The sequence below is a fragment of the Engraulis encrasicolus genome, chromosome 8, assembly GCF_034702125.1.
Source record: "Engraulis encrasicolus isolate BLACKSEA-1 chromosome 8, IST_EnEncr_1.0, whole genome shotgun sequence".
Taxonomy (NCBI): Eukaryota; Metazoa; Chordata; class Actinopteri; order Clupeiformes; family Engraulidae; genus Engraulis; species Engraulis encrasicolus.
Genome location: NC_085864.1, coordinates 17,320,802 through 17,340,353, shown reverse-complemented (window position 1 = coordinate 17,340,353; position 19,552 = coordinate 17,320,802). Strand labels below are relative to the sequence as shown.

The window sequence follows — 19,552 nt, the reverse complement described above, 5'->3', positions numbered from 1 at the left end:
CTGATATGGTGAGAGTGAGACTGGTGCAAGTTTTTTGTGATATTTTTTAGTTGTGAAGTATGGCTGCATCTCGGGGCTGTGTGGTATCCCCCTGATTTGAATGTTCAGCTGTCCACAAGATTCCATACAAAAGAGGAAACAAAGACGTGTCACTTCTGATAAGCTATGCCTTATTTTACTATCACGGCCATTAGTCCGCATGCGAGAAACAGTGGGACAGAGACAGAAGTGTGGGTGTTTGTGAGACAGAAAGGTGGAGAGAGAGAGAGAGAGAGAGAGAGAGAGAGAGAGAGAGAGAGAGAGAGAGAGAGAGAAACAGAAGGAGACAGAGAGAGAGAGGGAACACACGTGCACTAAAAAGGGAACCATTGCATTTACTTCCTTCTGTAAATCCACGTCTATTTTTTAACCGGGGATTTAATTTCTGTCTCACTCACTCACACACACACACACACACACACACACACACACACACACACACACACACACACACACACACACACACACACACACACACACACACACACACACACACACACACACACACACACACACACACACACACACACAAGCACACGAGTAAGCAAATGGTCTTTTTCTTCATATCTTCTCCTGTTGTGTAACCCTCTCAAGACCTCTTTTTAGTAAGAGTAGCGCTTTTGGAATTTCCAGACCACAGGGCCAAAAGAGAGGAGGGAGGGGCCCCCTTGTGTCAGAAATCTGGGCTCTGTTTTCTCTCGTCCTGTAGCAATCTGCACAGTAAAAAAATACAGCACCAATTCAACACGTAGAGAGTACTCTGGCACCAAATACACTCTAAGACGTTAAATCCACTCTCTAAAGTATTGAAATAACACTGCATTTTTACTGAGTGCATGGAAACATACTTGAGACACAATGACAAACTCAAGGCAATAGTTTGGATGATGATTACTGGTTGCATTTTTTTTTTGCCGCACAGGGATTGGAAGCGTCCAGAAAATGCTGCATTGTGTTTTTTTTTTAAAACAGGTCCTTTCTGGGGTTGATAGAGGTTGGTCAAGAAAAAAATAGAAATACAGTAGGGATATGTGAAGCACTTCCTAACTACAGTATTCGTCAGATTTAAAGGGACACTGTGTGAGATTTTTAGTTGTTTATTTCCAGAATTCATGCTGACCATTCACTAATGTTACCTCTTTCATGAATACTTACCACCAGCATCAAATTCTAAGTAATCATTATGACTAGAAAAATTGCAATGTTCATACATGAAAAGGGGGATCTTCTCCATGGTCGGCCATTTTGAATTTCCAAAAATAGCCATTTTTAGCTGCAAAAATGAATGTAATATTTGCTTATTACTTCGTAAACTTTCATGTTAAGATCAAATTTGGCAAGAGGCAGCCCAGTTTCAATGAGCAGCATAGTTGCAGTACCTTTTTCGACCACAGTGTCCCTTTAAGTCTATCTTTGACAATGCCACATTTACGTTTGTATCATGAAAATATTTTCACCCTCTACACAAAAAAGATGCCCCCCCACCAAAAAAAAACCCACACATACTAACACAATCCAACCCCTGCGTCTTCCATGAGTAGAGGCAACAAACACCACGGCACCAGTCACCCGCCTCCTCTATTTCCTGGGTATTCATTTGATAGTGAAATGATCCTGTGCTGGTTCACAGAGGAGCTTGTTGGGTGACCATGTACAGGCCAATGACTGTACTTCAGAGTCACGTCCATCTCTGGCAGGCTTCATTTGCCAGTGAAATCGCCGGCCATGGTGGAGGAGCACAAAAAGCTGCCCCACTAACAGATTAGGCTGTGTGTGTTCTTCAATACGCACATCCGGCATCACTGAGCTGACCACACAATGTGCAGCCTGCATGAATGCATGGCCACCGTATCGCTGGTTTAGAGTTGGGGCTTCTTTCTGCAGGGGGTGGTATTTACTGGGATCACTGACTTGGCTTAGGCAGTTCAGTGTTAGGTGTACAGGCGCATGGACAGCCAGGAGGATAAGATGAACCTCAGCATTGAATAGGACACTGCAACAGCAACCACAACTACTACTACTACTACTAGGCCTACTACTACTACTACTACTACTACTACTACTGCTGCTGCTGCTGCTGCTACTACTACGAATATCAATTAATAATAATAATAATCATCATCATCATTATCATTAATCATCCCCATCATCATCATCATAATCATCATTATATGGGAATGATAATGTCCTCTCATGGGTTTTGGATCGGAAAAGCCAGAAGCACTTCTGTTTATTGCCATAATCTAATGTTATGCCCCTGACTGGCAGTGACCAGTGAAGCTCACAATGGGAGAGGAATGTATAGACATTCTGTACATTATATCATTATCAACAGCCGATAGAGCTGCATGGGCAGGTGTGAGTGTGCTATGTAGGTTTGGTTTCACTTCTTCATTTTCACCCACTGTTGGTTTCTACGACAATACAACGAACTGATCTGATATGAATGTCAAACATTGTTTCGCCAGTGTGCCGGCCAGGACACACAAAAGGACATGGTCAACACTTTATTTCTTGCCGACCCCTAAGATTTTTGTGAGTTCAAATAAAGCGGACTGACTTCAGACGACAGGGGAGTTGTTATAAGTTGACGCAACCTTAACCTTAAAGTTTCATTTTCAACCACATCCTCCTCTTATTCAATGTTTCAGACCACAGCCAGTCGAGAGGACACTGACATCACTCTGGGTGGACCAACATTAGAACAGCCTATACCGACAGAAAACTGAAAGGCTGACTGCTCAGTTTTGTTTCCCTTTTCAAAAGCGAGGTTAGCATCGAGTAGACAAACTACGAACCACATTGTCAGTAGATAGTTCACTTTACTCACAGAGGAAATATCAATTTCTTTTTAAAACAATATTTTGAATGGGGTTCATGAGCCTTTTGTTGGATATGTCGGTGAAGACCAGACAATGGGAGAGAGAGGGTTGGGCAGGGTTGGAAAATGATGACCTAAGCTGGATTTGAACCTGGGTCCACATGGGCACTGAGCCCATTATCATATGGATCATGGGTTCCTCAGTAGTGTACTCCGCCACAGTCCCACAGAAATTAATATTCATGTCTGAACTATAGAGGCAGGATCATGTTCTTTTTCAGCCTTCACACTGGTACACTCAAGAAGGCACATGGAAGAAGGCACATGGCAAACACTTCTGTGCAATAGGCAATAAAATACAGCTGATACAAGGTGCGTCCCTTTCTTGTTATACAACTCTATCATTTGGGACACTCACACCATTTAATGACCACGTAGTGAAGCTTGCTCTCAGCTACAATTGAGTTTTTAGCATAAAGGTCTCAGGGTGGTTCCTCAGTTAATGCATCTTGAGAGGAGTGCAGGAAACTGTACACCTCCTATGGGACACAGCTACAACATGTGAAAACAAAAGCAGGAGCTTCCTTCAAGCTGGACAGCCCATGCTTTAACCAACACCCATCGAGAGCACATCTGGTCATGATAAAAAAAAAGAGTCCCTCCACCCTGACAAGAATGCAGTGTGTGAAAGTAGAGATCACAATATATGTGGTGCTACAACACTCGGCCTGCCTAATGAGTCAGTGCAAAAGTGTTATCGTTCTTTGTCAAGTACAGCATCATGTTAATGTCTGCTTTTTCTCTTGCTATTCAGCCATGGCATGTTCAATCCAAGCCGTTGTATGTTTTTCTATTGTTGTAATTTTTGCAATTATTACTGTGTTGGCCTACAGCTAATAAGGTTTCATGTTAAATTTCAGTTGTAGAACAGTGTCTACCACAGTAAGTAGGCTAAGTATAAGTATGCCAAGTAAGTTGATAAATACCATTTGTACGTCAGTAAAATTCTATAGGTTTTTTTACAGACCAGAACAGTCACAGAGTGCTCCACAGTGGCAGGAATGGTATAAAATCATAAAACCGAGCTACTAAGTATCACACCCCATACAGACTTCAACCCGGAATTTGCCAAACAGGAAGTGAGAGCATAGCTTAATGACGTTCAGATTTTGTGTCATGACACCAATTTTAACGTATGGGTAGAAGTCAAACTACAGGGGTTGGACAATGAAACTGAAACACCTGGTTTTAGACCACAATAGCTCATAGGAGCCCGGCTGTGTATATTGACCCTGTGGAGCTCCCAACGGACAGTTCTGGTGGAAACAGGAGAGTTGAAGGGCACATTTAATCCTGCCCATGATTTGGGCAGCTGTGGTTTTATGTTTTTGTATACAATCCAGGTTAGCACCCAAACATCCCTTTCAGAGAGCTTCCTCTAATTGCATCCACAGTTAGGCCTATCCCTGGTGGATGTAATTTGTCCTTGGTGGTATGCTGATATTACCCTGGATATCGTGACTGATAAATCACAAAGACTTTCTAAAAGTCTTGGTCACAGATGCGCCAGCAAGATTTGTCCTCTTTTGAACTCGGATATGTCACCCATAATGTTATGCCATTGCATTATTTTGAGCCAAACTGTGCTCTCTTACCCTGCTAATAGAACCGTCACATTCTTACCGTGCAATTAATGAAGATTGGCCACCAGGCTGGTCCAATGTAACCATGAAATCTCCCACACTAAAATGACATGTGTTTCAGTTTCATTGTCCATTGTCGTTTCATGTTGCGTGTGGGCTCTTTCCTTGGTGTTGCCCCATCTCTGTGGACAAAAACAATTAAGTGTCCCCACTAGACAGCACAGTCTCATACCCCTGACATCCTTTTTTGACACCATTTGACCAGGCACCAATATTTGATGCAGAGGGCATACTCATCTCGTGAGCCTTGCATGAGGAGGTCACAAGCAACAGGAAAGGACGGGTTAACTCAACTCGAGGCTTAACTCAATTCAAGGCTTTCTGGAGTTGAGTTAACTTACAACTGTACAGTTTTGGGGGCCCACATGCCTTTCCTGTGTTACAACAACTTATTCAATGTGTATTGGGCATTACAATTCGCCGTCAGGAGTCAGTTCTCTTGTCATTTCAACGATGTGATATCTCTGCTGAATTTTCCCATATTGCGCAAATCAGAAATAATGCTATAGTGCAACAAGACTTTTCCGGTCACATAAAAATACTGTGTGTGGGGCCCTGCCGTGGCCAACCGGTAGGGCACTTGTCTACCATGCGGCTGACCCAGGTTTGATTTCCGGCACGGGTCCTTTGCCGACCACTCCCCGTCTCTCTCCCCATTCGCTTACTGTCCACCTCTCACACTGTCCTGTCAAATAAAGTTGAAAAAGACCACACACAAAAATATGTGTGTTTGGATTCAGAACAAAGGCAACAAATCATAAATCACCATTGTTTAGGTTAAAGTGAACTTCATGAACTTACCTCCTTACCTCCCATTTACCTCTCTACTTTGTCCACAGAAACCACATCCTAAGTCATGTTCAGTCTAGCAGTCCCTCTATTGTAAACCATTAACTATCATCAGTTGATACTGATACCATTACCCTCCTAGGACATTTTGGGAGTTATGTGCTCTCTGACACTTATGTATAAGAGCTTGAAGACAAACATTTGACATTTCATCCAAAAGCTTCTTAAATGTTATGGTGACACAGCTACTGTAACTGCAGTGCTAAGGGTGTCGCGGCTTGCGGTGGCAGACTGCAGTTTACAGTATCTAAAGCAAATTTGTTTATCTTGGTCTCAAGAGAGATGAACAGAGCAAGGATATGGATCACTGGAACCATGTTGTGTGATCTGAAGAGACCAAGATAAACAAATTTGCTTTAGATGGTGTCAAGCATGTGTGGTGGTAAACAAGTGAGTTTTACAAAAAAAGGTGTATCCTCTCATAAGCCAAGCATGGTAGTGGGACTGACATGGTTTGGGGATGCATGAATGCTGTCAACATTGGCAATCTGAAATACACCTAAAAGAAACATGCATGTCAACATGCACTGTGACTACTGAAGCAGATCATGATATTCTCCATAGGATTGCATTCAAATCTCACACCAATCTATTTAAGCCAGATGCAGACTCAAAATGTAAAAGTTCAATGCAAAGAAAGGTTGAAACGGACACTGATGACCTCCCTTGTCATCCCTTTTCATTTCGTTTCATTTCTAGACGATTCGAGCCAACATAGCCCCTTCTCTACCGGATTTTAATCTGGGGTGTACTCACTTTTGTGAGTACATGTTCAAACATTAATGGCTGTATTTTGTTTTTTTCTGAGTGAACAAGAAATTTAAGCGGTTAAATATGTTGTTAAAAGGTCACTAATCATTGTGTCAAAGTTAAATTTCTGTAATGCTTTCCTATGAAAAGATATACTCAAAAATCTGCAAAACTGTGAGAGGTGTATTCACTTTCGTGATATACTGTACATATAATATAGACTACTTTGTATAATAGAAAAGTTTGGAGCTGTGTGTGTGTGTGTGTGTGTGTGTGTGTGTGTGTGTGTGTGTGTGTGTGTGTGTGTGTGTGTGTGTGTGTGTGTGTGTGTGTGTGTGTGTGTGTGTGTGTGTGTGTGTTAATTACACCAATCAACCTTTGTGAGGCCACTGGACCCCATGATGTGGCCCTCGCTCCATGCGGGGCCCAAATCCTGGACCCAACATGTTTTGACCTGACCCCTTTTGCTGGGGTAGGTGTTGTTACTGGTAAAAGTGAAAGTGTAAAAAAAAATCCTGTGTTGTGTGTGCAAATGCATGCCTGCACGTGTGTGTGTTCTCACCTAGAGATGTTGCTTTCCTTTTTTGCTCTACTTTGATGAATCAGTCCTAACTCAAAAGAAACCATGTAGTGCCACACTGTGGCCATAGATGGTAAGGTCATAGATGCAGTTGCTGAAGACAACTTATTTATTTGTCTGTCTCTGTTTTTGTTTGTTTGTTTGTTTGTTGCATGGGTTTCTAGCCTACTTTGAATATGCATAATCACTTAGGTTTGTATGTATAATAATGTCAATTTTCAAAATGAAATTGGGATAGCCAGGTTTCCAGGGAGATAGCCTGTAAGTGATATACATTTTTTTATTGTTCCAAAATGGTTTCATTTAGCTCTTCAAAGCAAACATCGAGGCATCCAAACAGTCTGGACTTGACCCACATTAAGTCCAAAATATTGCAGTTTGTGGCAAAGTTTGGGCATAGCACATCATTCCATGTTGGACAAAATAAGGCATGAGTGATTCTACGATTTGACTGCGCTTTTGGCAAACATAAAATGTCAATTATCAGTATTTTTTTTCAAATAAATGACCCAGATGTTTTCATAGTGTATATATTTAAGTTTCCAAAAAAACAAATTGCCAAGCTTAATCTTAAATCATCATGATAAATACTCTAATGAAAGCGAACATTTGCTTGATTATTTTGTCAACAGTGTTATGGACAAATACTATGTCATTTCAAACATAGGCATATATAAAAATACTACAGAGTTGAAACAACATACGTTTGAAAGTTATTATGTCCCTTAGCAATAATGTTGTCATTAATCTGTGCAACTGATATAGAAAATGTGATTGTTGAGCTTCATAAGTAGGATTTTATGACTCACTGTGATACAGACTGACACATTTTTCATTATAAATCCCTGTAACGTCTGATTTGAATTTAGTCACCCTCCTTACACAAGACTTCCCTCTCCAGAGATAATCCCTAGTGTCTATTCATAGGATTTTTCCAACACATAAGGGATCAATAGCACAAAAACACTTTCAAAACAGTCAACCGTGTTACTCAACGGTCAACAGTGCAGGGGAGCAAGTCGGCACTTTTTTAGGAGAAAAAATAGAGCAGACAAACCCATCTCCCTAGAACACAAATTATTTTGTTTGTTTGTCTGTCAATATCGAGATAAATTGGCAAAAACATACTCCTCCTCAACTGTCATAGCTGATGTGTAACACCATTGACGGTAACACGGCTTGACATTTCAGCCATTTTTATGGTGTTGTGCTAACTGAGGACCTCAGAAGTTCCATCTCAACACCTTAATCAATTCATGTATTTGTATGCTTTATCTGTGTTTTTCTACATGTGATTTCTAATTCAGATTGAATATGTTAATAACACAGTTGACAGGCAATTTTCCCGCTATGAGAACATGAAAAAGAATGGATTAAATTATGGAAGAATGGAGCTCAAAACTTACCACAAAGTCTTCCCATATCCTGCCAAGAGAGGTTATGACATCACGTGATGTTATTCGTATGGCCTAAGACCAAACCATTCATGATTTATGGAGGGGGTTTCAGACCGTGACACGGTTAACAGTTTTTGTGGACACACACAAAATGGCAAATTTCATGTATAATGGAAAGCACAATGGTCTTTCTGACAGTTTTGTCATATTGTGATGATTACTGTGAATCAACATTTGCAGTCGTCTCGGGCAAAACGAGATTCTTTACATGCTAATATGTAGATTGAATCTGACATATGGAAAACAGGACGACATGAAAATGCCCAAAATCAGTATTAAATATTCATTCTTGCTGAGGGAAATAATGCCATGTCTTCACTTCCTGTATTATATGAAAGATAAAATGTGTGCTAATGTCCAAAACATAATTGGATGCAGTTAATAGTTAGTGGAATTGGCAAATAAAATCCATGGACTTAAAAGCGCAGCCGAATCGTAGAATAGTCAAGTCAAGTCAAGTCAAGTAGGTTTATTGTCAATTCCTTTACATGCACTGGTCATACAAAGAATTTGAAATTACATTTCTTGCTTTCCCATACAGACATAGACTAATCTAGGTAAGGACATAGACAGTATAGACATAGACAGTACTTATACATGGACTTAAGACAGTATGGACATAGACAGTGCTCATACAGACATTTAAAGTGCAAGACTGGACAACAGAAGACTTGTAGAGGACATACATTAAGAGGTATTTGTTGTGCTTTTGTGCTTTTCCTAAAAAAAAAAAAGTCCTTTATAGCGTTCTGACATGGTAATAGTAGCATTTTGAAGAAAAATAAATATTAAAGAGGTCTGTCAAGTACACCAGCAGCAGTGTGTGTGTGTGTGTGTGTGTGTGTGTGTGTGTGTGTGTGTGTGTGTGTGTGTGTGTATGTGTGTGTATGTGTTTAGTGCAGGTAGAAGGTGCGGTGTGCGTCTTGTGTGCGTGTTCGTGTGTCTGTGTGTGTGTGTGTGTGTGTGTGTGTGTATGTGTGTGTGTGTGTGTCAGTGTGTGTATGTTTGGGTTTAGTGCAGAAAGTGCAGTGTGTTGGTGTGGGTGTGTGTGTGTGCGTGTGTGCGTGTGCGTGTGCGTGTGCGTGTGCGTGTGTGTGTGTGTGTGTGTTTTGAGTTAGTGCAGGTTGAAAGTTCAGTCACAAGTATAGTAGTGCAGGTGGAATGTTCAGTCGCAGATATGGTGGTGGGGGATGGGGGGGGCCATAGGGGTTGTCAGTGGCCTTGCTGGCTAGAGGCTGACAGTGGAGGGAGAGTGGGTTGAGTGTTCAGCATCTTGATCGCTTGGTGCATTGTGCTGCTCGCCAGCCTGGTGGTACGGGAACGGAGGCGCCTGTACCTCTTTCCAGAGGGCAGGAGGCTGAACAGTTTGTGTGCAGGGTGGCTTGTGTCTTTGATGATCATCAGTGCTTTCCGGGTGAGGCGTGTGGTGTAAATGTCCTGCAGGGAGGGGAGTGGTACTCCAATGATCTTCTTCGCTGTGTTCACAACACGCTGGAGTGTCTTCCTGTTTTTCTCCGTGCAGCTTCCTCCCCACACTGTGATGCAGTTGGACACGACGCTCTCTATGGTTCCTCTGTAGAATGTTGTCATGATGGAGGGTGGTGTAGCACTTGCCTTCTTTAGTTTGCGCAGGAAGTAGAGACGCTGATGGGCCTTCTTCGCCAGTGATGTAGTGTTGGTGGTCCAAGAGAGGTCGTCGCTGATGTGCACTCCAAGGAACTTGGTGCTGCTCACACTCTCCACAGCATCGCCGTCGATGGTCAGTGGTGGCAGTTGTTTTTGGACCCTTTGGAAGTTGACAACAATCTCCTTGGTCTTGTTGACATTCAGCAGGAGGTTGTTGTCTTTGCACCATCTGGCAGCAGGTCTACTTCTTCTCTGTAGTGAGTCTCATCGCCCTTGGTGATGAGGCCCACCAGTGTTGTATCATCCGCAAACTTCACTAGATGGTTAGTGCTGTGGGTCGTTGTGCAGTCGTGTGTCAGCAGCGTGAACAGCAGGGGGCTGAGAACACAACCTTGCGGAGCCCCCGTGCTCAGGGTCAGGGTGCTCGAGGTGTTGTTCCCTACCCGTACTGCTTGTGGTCTTTGCATCAGGAAGTCAGCAGCCAGTTGCAGAGGGAGGTGCTGAAACCTAGTTTGTCCAGTTTTCTGATGAGTTGTTGTGGTATTATGGTATTGAATGCTGAACTGAAGTCAATGAACAGCATTCTCACATATGAGTCTTTATTGTCCAAGTGGGTGAGGGCTGGATGGAGGGCAGAGCAAATTGCATCCTCCGTGGGATCGCTTGGCTCGGTATGCGAACTGGTAGGGGTCTAGGGTGGGGGGTAGGGTGGCTTTGATGTGTGACAGGACTAGCCGTTCGAAGCACTTCATGATTATGGGCGTCAGTGCTACAGGACGGTAGTCATTGAAGCATGATGGTGATGATTTCTTCGGCACAGGTATGATGGTAGCGGCTTTGAAAAGTGATGGGATGACTGCTTGCTCCAGAGAGATGTTAAAGATGTCTGTGAAGACATCCTTCAGCTCTTCTGCACAATCCTTCAACACTCGGCCTGGTATGTTGTCTGGGCCAGCTGCTTTGCGTGGGTTGATGGTGGCCAGTGTCCTCTTAACACTGGCAGAGGACAGGTAAAGGGGTTGATCATGGGGGGGAGGGGGAGTTTTCTGTGGGTGAGTGTCATTTTGTGCTTCAAAGCGGGCAAAGAAACTGTTCAGGTCGTTAAGCAGAGAGGTGTTGTTGTCACAGCTTCGTGGTGCAGGCTTATAGTCCGTGATGGCCTGTATGCCCTGCCACAGGCTCTGTGGATAACCACAGACTCAGACCCAGACACAGGCTCTCTGAATAACCCGCATGCTAAAGTGAAAGAGACTAAAATCAGCCCTAAAACGGCCAAATCAACTGTGACATTTCATGACATTGCCATAACTGTGGCCCTACTGTGGCTCTAACGGTGGGTCACTTGCCTGCGACACCGGTGACCCGGGTTCCAGTCCGGCCTGGGTTCTTTGCTGACCATTCTCCATCTCTCTCCCCATTTGCTTCCTGTCTGCCTCTCCCACTGTCTTATCTTCAATGAAGTAAAAAAGACCACAAAAAAATCTAAACAAATTATAAATAAATTACTGTTCCTTAAAACTCTCAAATAGCCACTTTCCAGACAAATACTATAGCGAAAAAGGGATCCAGAATTATACCATGACACGGCTTAAATGTACTCATTCATTCATCCATCGTCTCGTCACTGCACCATTTCACAGACATGTGACAGTGATTGACATGCAGGGATTAGTGGCTACTCCTGTCTTTGGCAAATCGAGTGATTTTATCCAGTGCGAGACATGGCTTAAGAGACGAATTAGAACCACATGCCTTCTCCAATTCACTTTGACAGAAAACATGAAACCACGAGGAATATATATTTTTCTTGCACTCATTATTTGTGCACATCTCATACCAGGTAATGTTGACTTTCCTTATCATCTTGCAAATGCACATCTGTATCTATATCTGCATTGGTTTGTTGACTGCACACGTCTAGTAGCCTATTTGGAAAGATGCAGGAAAATGTATCTTGCATACATGGCACAGCCAGTATGTTTACAGAGTTGTAGAAAATTGCTTTGATGTGCATTGTATGCCTAAGTTTATACATTTTTAATATGTATTTAGTCATGATCCTTACAGTACAATACAATTTGAAAAGATGCTAGGCTTGTAGGCCTATTTAAGTGATATTGTGCAAAAGTACACAAAATGTAGGCCTACAATACATGTAAATTAATTTACTAAACTTTTGCTATTTTAGACAGTTATGCCCAGTAGAGTGCTCTCCTACCCAGAGAGCTTTCTGATCTCTGAACAGCTGGCCAGCTACAATCCTCATAGGGTCAGATGGAGTGGCCGACACCAGAATAGACTTCAGTATTTATACGGCTGGTGTTTACATGGTGTTGGAGCACATAGATTCCCCCTAGTGCTCTTGTACTTGCATTTGTGCACAATAATTTTGTCAGTCTCCAGTGTTGTAGGGCTGTTATTTTTGTCAGTCAGCAATTTGTCAACCCCATTCTGTTATTTGGTCATTTGTTTAAAAAAAGGTTTGTTCAGATATCCGATAATTGTAGATTAAAGAGTAACATTTTAAGTCTTCGGGTTTTTTTTTAAAGTTTAATTATTTATTTGTTAATTTCTCATTTATTTTTTAATATACCATGAATATCATTGTAGATTACGGAATCATTTGCCCTGGGTTCAACAGTGGCATCCAGAGAATGGCTACATTACGTGTGCTTTCCACTGATGGCAGCTTTGCTTTATCTCTTGTTTGCTGTAACCTCAAATGGTTGGTAATCTAGCAGCCTAGCAGAAACCCTAATGCCACCCAGGCCATCTGGCATGAAAACAGCTTTCTGAATTCCCTGCAATCAGACATAGTACATATTTTGGTGGGGAAAAGATGAATCCAATCCCATTCTTATAATACAATACAACAAAATACAAACAAAGTTTCCCAAAGCTCAGAGAAGTTCAACAAAGTCTTCAGGCCATTTTTGGACTCACATGGAGGTAGAAAAACAAATCCTTAAAACGAATTGGCTTCGAAATGAACCTGTGTGAGTGAGTGAGTGAGTGAGTGAGTGAGTGAGTGAGTGAGTGAGTGAGTGAGTGAGTGAGTGAGTGAGTGAGTGAGTGAGTGAGTGAGTGAGTGTGTGTGTGTGTGTGTAAAATTGCTGCTTGATGAATTGTTGGCTTTATATTATATAGTATAGTACATTTTGCTGTACATTATATAGGCCTAGTCTGCTTGTCTGTTAATACAACCAACAAACAATGTATGTCTGGTACAAAAGCTGTTTCTAAATCACCCTGCGCCGGTGTATTCTCTGTTAATTGGTTAAAAAACAAAAAAGTATTGTCTTGCCTCAAAGGTGTACATTTGAATAGCAATTCTGCTCACACACAACATAGACAGACCCCTATGTGGTGGTAAAACATTTTAGACAAATGTGTTGTATGTAGGCAATATAATAATAATAATAATAATAATAATAATAATAATAATAATAATAATAATAATAATAATAATAATACATTTTATTTTAAGCACCTTTCAAGATACCCAAGGTCACTTTACAAAAAAAAGAAAAAGAGAAATAACAGTAAAAAAGTAATGACAAAGCATCAATGAATTTATACATCACAACTAAAAATAGAAGAATGATTAAAATATAAAATAAAAAGTATATGTATATTTTTATGTTCCTCAGCATGCCACGGTGCCCACGCCAGCTATGCTCAGAAGCTTCTGAAAGACCTGTTCATCAACTACACCAGCGCCCTACGGCCAGTGGCGGACACCAAGAACATCCTAAATGTCACCTTACAGATCACCCTCTCACAGATCATTGATATGGTAACGCAGCCGGGCAGTAATTACTGTGGTTATAATAATAGCCATGATATTTCCTCCATCATCACATGTGGCATGATTTATGTTCTTATGAATCTATGATGCATTGGAATGGCCATGACCAAAGGGCAAGCCGAAACGTTGGTGGCATATTTTGTTTAAGATCTGCATGCCACTCTTTGATTAAAAGTAGCCTATCAGTGTACTTTTGTGTGCATCTAGCATGGGTGTGCCAAAGTTTACAATCTTGATGATGAGACACTCCTGTTGTAGAGTATATGGTGCGTGTGTTTCACATGTAGCCTACTGAACTACTCTCTTTTTGAGGCCTTATACACTCCGCAACATGGCCACTTGTCATGCGATGTATATTCTTGCTCTACATATAAGATGCTCTTTTTCTGGGCTACTGTAATCATACTCTTATTCCTACCAAAAAGAATCACGATAATAATAGTTGTTGTGCTTTATTGTTTCTGCTCTTGCTAGTGATGCTGTACAGTGTTTAGGAAGGCGCTTCCAAATAAAATGTAGTATTATTTATCATTAACGATACTTCCCCATCTTTTTCAGGATGAGCGTAACCAGATCCTTACAGCATACCTATGGATACGACAGGTGTGGGTAGATGTACACCTAAGGTGGAATAAAGATGACTATGATGGACTCGATACCATCCGTATACCTAGTAGTTATGTATGGAGACCTGATATTGTCCTATATAACAAGTAGGTAAGAATGGTATTGAGTTTGTCAACATATTCAACATATTCCCCTTAGTCACACTGCACTCTGTAATATCTGTGAAACCATGAACGCTTCGGTGAGCACACTCATAGGAGAGTTCAGGGGGATCCGGTTACATGCTTTTATACAAAGTCATGCGGGGACTGATCCAGCGACGGAAGTTTTGAACAAAACTGCTGAGCAACAACACAAGACGGGTGTTAGATGTTTTGACTTGAATGCCATGACAAGTTCCCCTTCTAAAGCCTACTTTTTTGTGTACCATTAGTGGAGAAATGCACATATGCAAAACGAAATTTGCAAATGGTTGGCAACAAGTCTCTAAATTAACACCAGTCAACTGGCCAAATGCTGGTGAGATTTCAGTTTGGCTGGTAGAAAATTCCAACTTACAAGACACTTTGACTAATCAGTGAGTGTGTGTGGCTGGCTAGTAAGATTACCATCTACTCGTCATTTGGCTGGTGATGAAAAAAAATAAAATAATTTAGATCCTTGGTTGGCAATATTGTTCACAATGATGCAGAGTGTTTCAACACAACACACTAGCATGTTTAAACTCAGAGTAGTAAATCAGGTCAAAAACAATCACCCAGCGTTGTTAAGAGAGAATTTCATGTTGCCATCCTGGCCGCCTCCCCCTCTGAGTTGCAGCGCTGACGATCACTTCACCGGCTCCATGGACACCAACGTGGTGATACGGCACGACGGCCAGATCATGTGGGACTCGCCGGCCATCACCAAGAGCTCCTGCAAGGTGGACGTGTCCTACTTCCCCTTCGACGCCCAGCAGTGCCGCCTGACCTACGGCTCCTGGACCTACAACGGCAACCAGCTGGACCTGCTGAACGCCATGGAGACGGCCGACCTGGCCGACCTCGTCAACAATGTGGAGTGGGAGGTGGGTCAGGGATGCTATAGATGTCACCTGTGGTGCAAACACAGCTTATCACTCAATCACTCAGTCAATCAATCAAAGTATTTATACAGCACACTATCATACTGAAACATCATACAAAAATACAAAAATACTAGTGGAACTAGTGGAAGGTGAGTCATTGACCTTTCTTAATAGAAGAGGTCAGAGCAAGGAGACGTGGCTCAGTGGGCTAGTGCACCATAACAATATGCTGGGGACCCTGATTCGATTCTGGCCTGAGGTCGTTTCCTCAGTCGTCGTTACAAATTGTGTTTGAAAAAAAAACCCCACAAAAAAGTCTTGAAAGATGAATGACAGGTGTTCAATTTCAATTGTTGTAGGCTTTGGATTGCTGCTGCCTCATTTCATGATCCACTCAGCCATTTCATGTTTTGATTGGATTATCTAAAAAGCATACTCATTTCTTGACAAATAATAATGACCAATTATTGATTCATATACTGTAATTAATACAACAGTGTGATTAGCTGTGGTTGCATCACCTGATTCCTGTCAACGCCAATGACTCAGGTGCTGGGCATGCCAGCCGAGAGGAATGTGGTGCTGTACGGGTGCTGCGCAGACCCCTACCCAGACGTCACCTACACGCTGAAGCTGAAGCGCCGGGCGTCCTTCTACGTCTTCAACCTGCTCATCCCCTGCGTGATGATCTCCTTCCTGGCACCGCTGGGCTTCTACCTGCCGGCGGACTCGGGGGAGAAGGTGTCCCTGGGTGTCACGGTGATGCTGGCCCTCACCGTCTTCCAGCTGCTGGTGGCCGAGATCATGCCGCCGTCTGAGAATGTGCCCCTCATTGGTATGTGGACATTTCCCTCTGTAAATTCAGCTTGCTGTGGTACGACTGTTGCTCTAGCCTGGTTTTACCAGACCACGTTAATTAAATTTGTAATTAATTTTTGGTCTGGATCCTCGATGCCTTCGAGCACTTGGGTGGGAGGAGTGAGCTCAGCTCTGGTTTGAAATGAGCTCTGACCAATCGCTGACAGTTGACGTTCATGACGTATGGTATTATGCTCCCAAGTACGTTTATTGGGCGGTGACACCGGCCGTCTGGTAGATGTCTGAAAACAATCCCCAGAGAAGCGCAACTGGACCTTTTGTGAATTACGAAATAATTCAAAATGAATGGTCTGACCTGTCAAACTACTGTTGCGCAGTGTTCTAATATGCACGTACCATATAGGGGCGACATTGCCCATGGCGACCTGGGTTCGAGTTTGGACTGGGTAGTTTACAAGCCCTTCCCCGTCCCTCTCTCCCACTGCTCTCCTGTCTACTGTACTCTCATACTGTCCCATCCTACTATGTCCCACAGTCCACATCAATAAGCTCCCAAGAAAAGTAGTTGAAACACTTTGAAGTGAAGAAGAGCCAATTATATTTTTGATTTCCAAATACATACAGTATTTGAACATAGAAATGTATTATTGCACTATGCTGTGGAAATGCTCTCACCCTTGCATTTTTTCCCAGCATTGCTGGGGTGCATTTCTCGACACCATAGTTCATAACAACGTTAGCTACTTTGTTTTTTGCAATGCAATTTCCCATTGGCAACTACCCAAGTTTGAGAGACGCATCCCTGTGCCTCCACAGGTAAATACTACATAGCCACCATGACGATGATCACGGCCTCCACAGCCTTGACCATCTTCATCATGAACATCCATTACTGCGGCCCAGAGGCCAGGCCTGTGCCCCGCTGGGCCAAGAAGTTCATCCTGCAGTACCTGGCCCGCATCTGCTTCGTCTTCGAGGTGGGCGAGAACTGCATGATGCCCCAGCCAGAGAAACCGGATCCTCCCCCGGAAAAGATCGCCGCCACCTCCATTACAGCTGCAGACTGTAGGATGAACGGACAGGTAGTAGTGGTAGTACACTGTACAAAAAATTCAAAGTTCCCAGAAGCACCTTAATTTTGTGTAGGAACCTACAGTATATGGGACCCGTTGGTTCTTGGAAGAACCGTGAGATTTTCTTGGAGGTTACTCAAAAAACCCAAGAATTCAAAGTTTCTTTGAGCAAACTTCAGTTGCCACTGCAATGGGAACCCGTAAAAGTTTCAATGAAGAACCTTAGAGCTCTTCCAAGAATGTCAAAAAGTTCTTCATCGGAGAACTTTTGGCTCCCCCCATGGTGAAACTGAAGGCTCTTCAAGGAACCTTCACATTTTTAATTTGTGGTAGTAGCTTTTAAAGTGTTTGTTCAGCCAATTTGTTTTGCCCAATTCTCTTGCAGCAGATACTTAACAAACACACACATGCCCACAGGTGGTGAAAGGAGGAGAGAGCATCCTGAGGATGGAGCGGGGGCAGCAAGATGAAATGTCCCAGAAGATCCTGGACGAGAGCGACGACACGGACCAAGTCACCAGCCCCTCAGGCTCTATCGGAAGGAACCCCACCAACCGCTTCACGGCATGGAAGAATGGGGTATTCATGAGCATGGACTGTGGGGACATGCCCACTGCTGGGTCCCCAAAGCGGGGAAGGTGTTGTGAGGGAGGGTGCGAAACAGGAGGAGATGGAGGAGGAGCGGGAGGGAAGGAGGCACAGTCTAACAGTGGGAGGTGCCTGTGCGAACAGCAGGAACTCCCAAGGAACATCGAGTACATCGCCAACTGCTACCGGGACCAGAGGGCCACCCAGAGGAGGACGGGAGAGTGGAAGAAGGTGGCCAAGGTGCTGGATCGCTTCTTCATGTGGATCTTCTTCATCATGGTGTTCCTCATGAGCTTGCTAATCATGGGGAAGGCCATCTGAGATACACCATGGGTGTAGCGGCAGAACAAATGGTGGGTGAGCTATTCTCACAAAATTAAGTGGGCCATGTGTACTCATAGCATTGGATTAGACAGGACCTTCATCATGGTTTTCCTGATCAGCTTACAGCTCTATCATATCAAAGACTTTATGGTCCACAAGATTCCCACTATAATTTTAACCATCACAACCAAAATCTCTTCTGTGGTTGAGGGTGTGTAGCCCATTCCAGGAAAATTTTCCTAACCTCCAGGCCTGCTTTGGTGTTTCATTAGGCCTATATCAAAATCAAACTGGACTGGTAGGGTTTCAATAGTAAGGGATGCAGAATCAATGTGTTTGACTTCCAACAGACAATATCCCAGATCAAACTTCAGCTGAAAGAACCAACAGAGAGCATCTGAAGGACTGGTGAATAAAAAGAACTCCACTAAAACCGTATAAATATACAGAAGCTATAAAAATGAACAAACGTAATTAATTCATAGCTATTTCAGTGTTGTAATCATTTGTAATAAAATCACCTGTGCAAAAACAACCTCTGCTGAGTTTTCCATGAAATTCGTCAACCTTATGGTCTTTGCAAAGATCAACATGTCCAAGATATCTCATCTCTTCCACTCAGACATCTTCTGTTCTGGCCTGGTGTTAGAGAAAATACCTGACATACTGTAAGTACTGGTACTGGACTGGTATCAGTAGGAAGGTAGCTATGCTGAAATGATGCATTTGACTACCAACAGACATCCCAGATCAAACCTAACCTCAGCTGAGAGATTATCAAAAGCTCCACTAAAATTGAAACAAGCCTACGCAGTAGTTATAAAACAACCTGAGAACTCATACTCTACCATATCACCACCTTATAGTGGAGAAAAGCCATATCAGTGTGCAACACTGAGCTTTTGCTAGATGTCGTTTGCCAGAAGTTTCCTGCCACAACATGAGAGAAGCCATACCAATATGTTTTCTTGATCCTGCCCTGTCCCCTGTCTCTTTCTCCCATTGCTTTCCTGTGTCCTCTTCAACTGTCCTATCCAGTAAAATCAAGAAAAAAAATAATAATAAAGAAGAAAAGCCATCTAGTGTACAACATGCCAATAGGCCTTTGGAAGAAAAGCCATCTAGGGTGTGGCAAACTCAGGTAAAATCTTCCCTGCAGTGTATTTTATTTGCCAGTGAGATTATTTAAATTGTGTATAGAGTCCACATACTCCATTAATATATAGTAATATGACCAAGACAAATTTTTGTGAGGCACATGCATTGTGAGAGAGCCCAGGCCATATATTGAGTTCTGTCCTATGACTTTGTCCCACATTTTGATTTTGGCCTTGTGTGAATTTCAGTTTGACACCCCTGGCCAAGAGCGACATGAGAGAGCCCATTAGAGAAGAGCCGCTCCAGTGTAGTGCATGTAAAGGAGTCATTATCTACTGGTTAACAAGATAATGCATGGTGAAAACTCTCTTTTTCTCTCACTGT

General features: G+C 42.8%; 1 protein-coding gene across 1 annotated transcript; it reads left to right on the top strand.

Annotated features, from left to right (window-relative positions):
• The first annotated feature begins 12,811 nt into the window (after positions 1-12,811).
• chrna10a (cholinergic receptor, nicotinic, alpha 10a) lies at positions 12,812-18,583 on the top strand. The gene is made up of 7 exons (XM_063205979.1): positions 12,812-12,821; positions 13,476-13,621; positions 14,192-14,346; positions 15,020-15,266; positions 15,816-16,101; positions 16,902-17,167; positions 17,576-18,583. Exons 1-7 carry the CDS (start codon positions 12,812-12,814, stop codon positions 18,065-18,067), a joined length of 1,602 nt encoding a protein of 533 aa, XP_063062049.1. The 3' UTR covers positions 18,068-18,583.
• Positions 18,584-19,552: the final 969 nt, after the last annotated feature.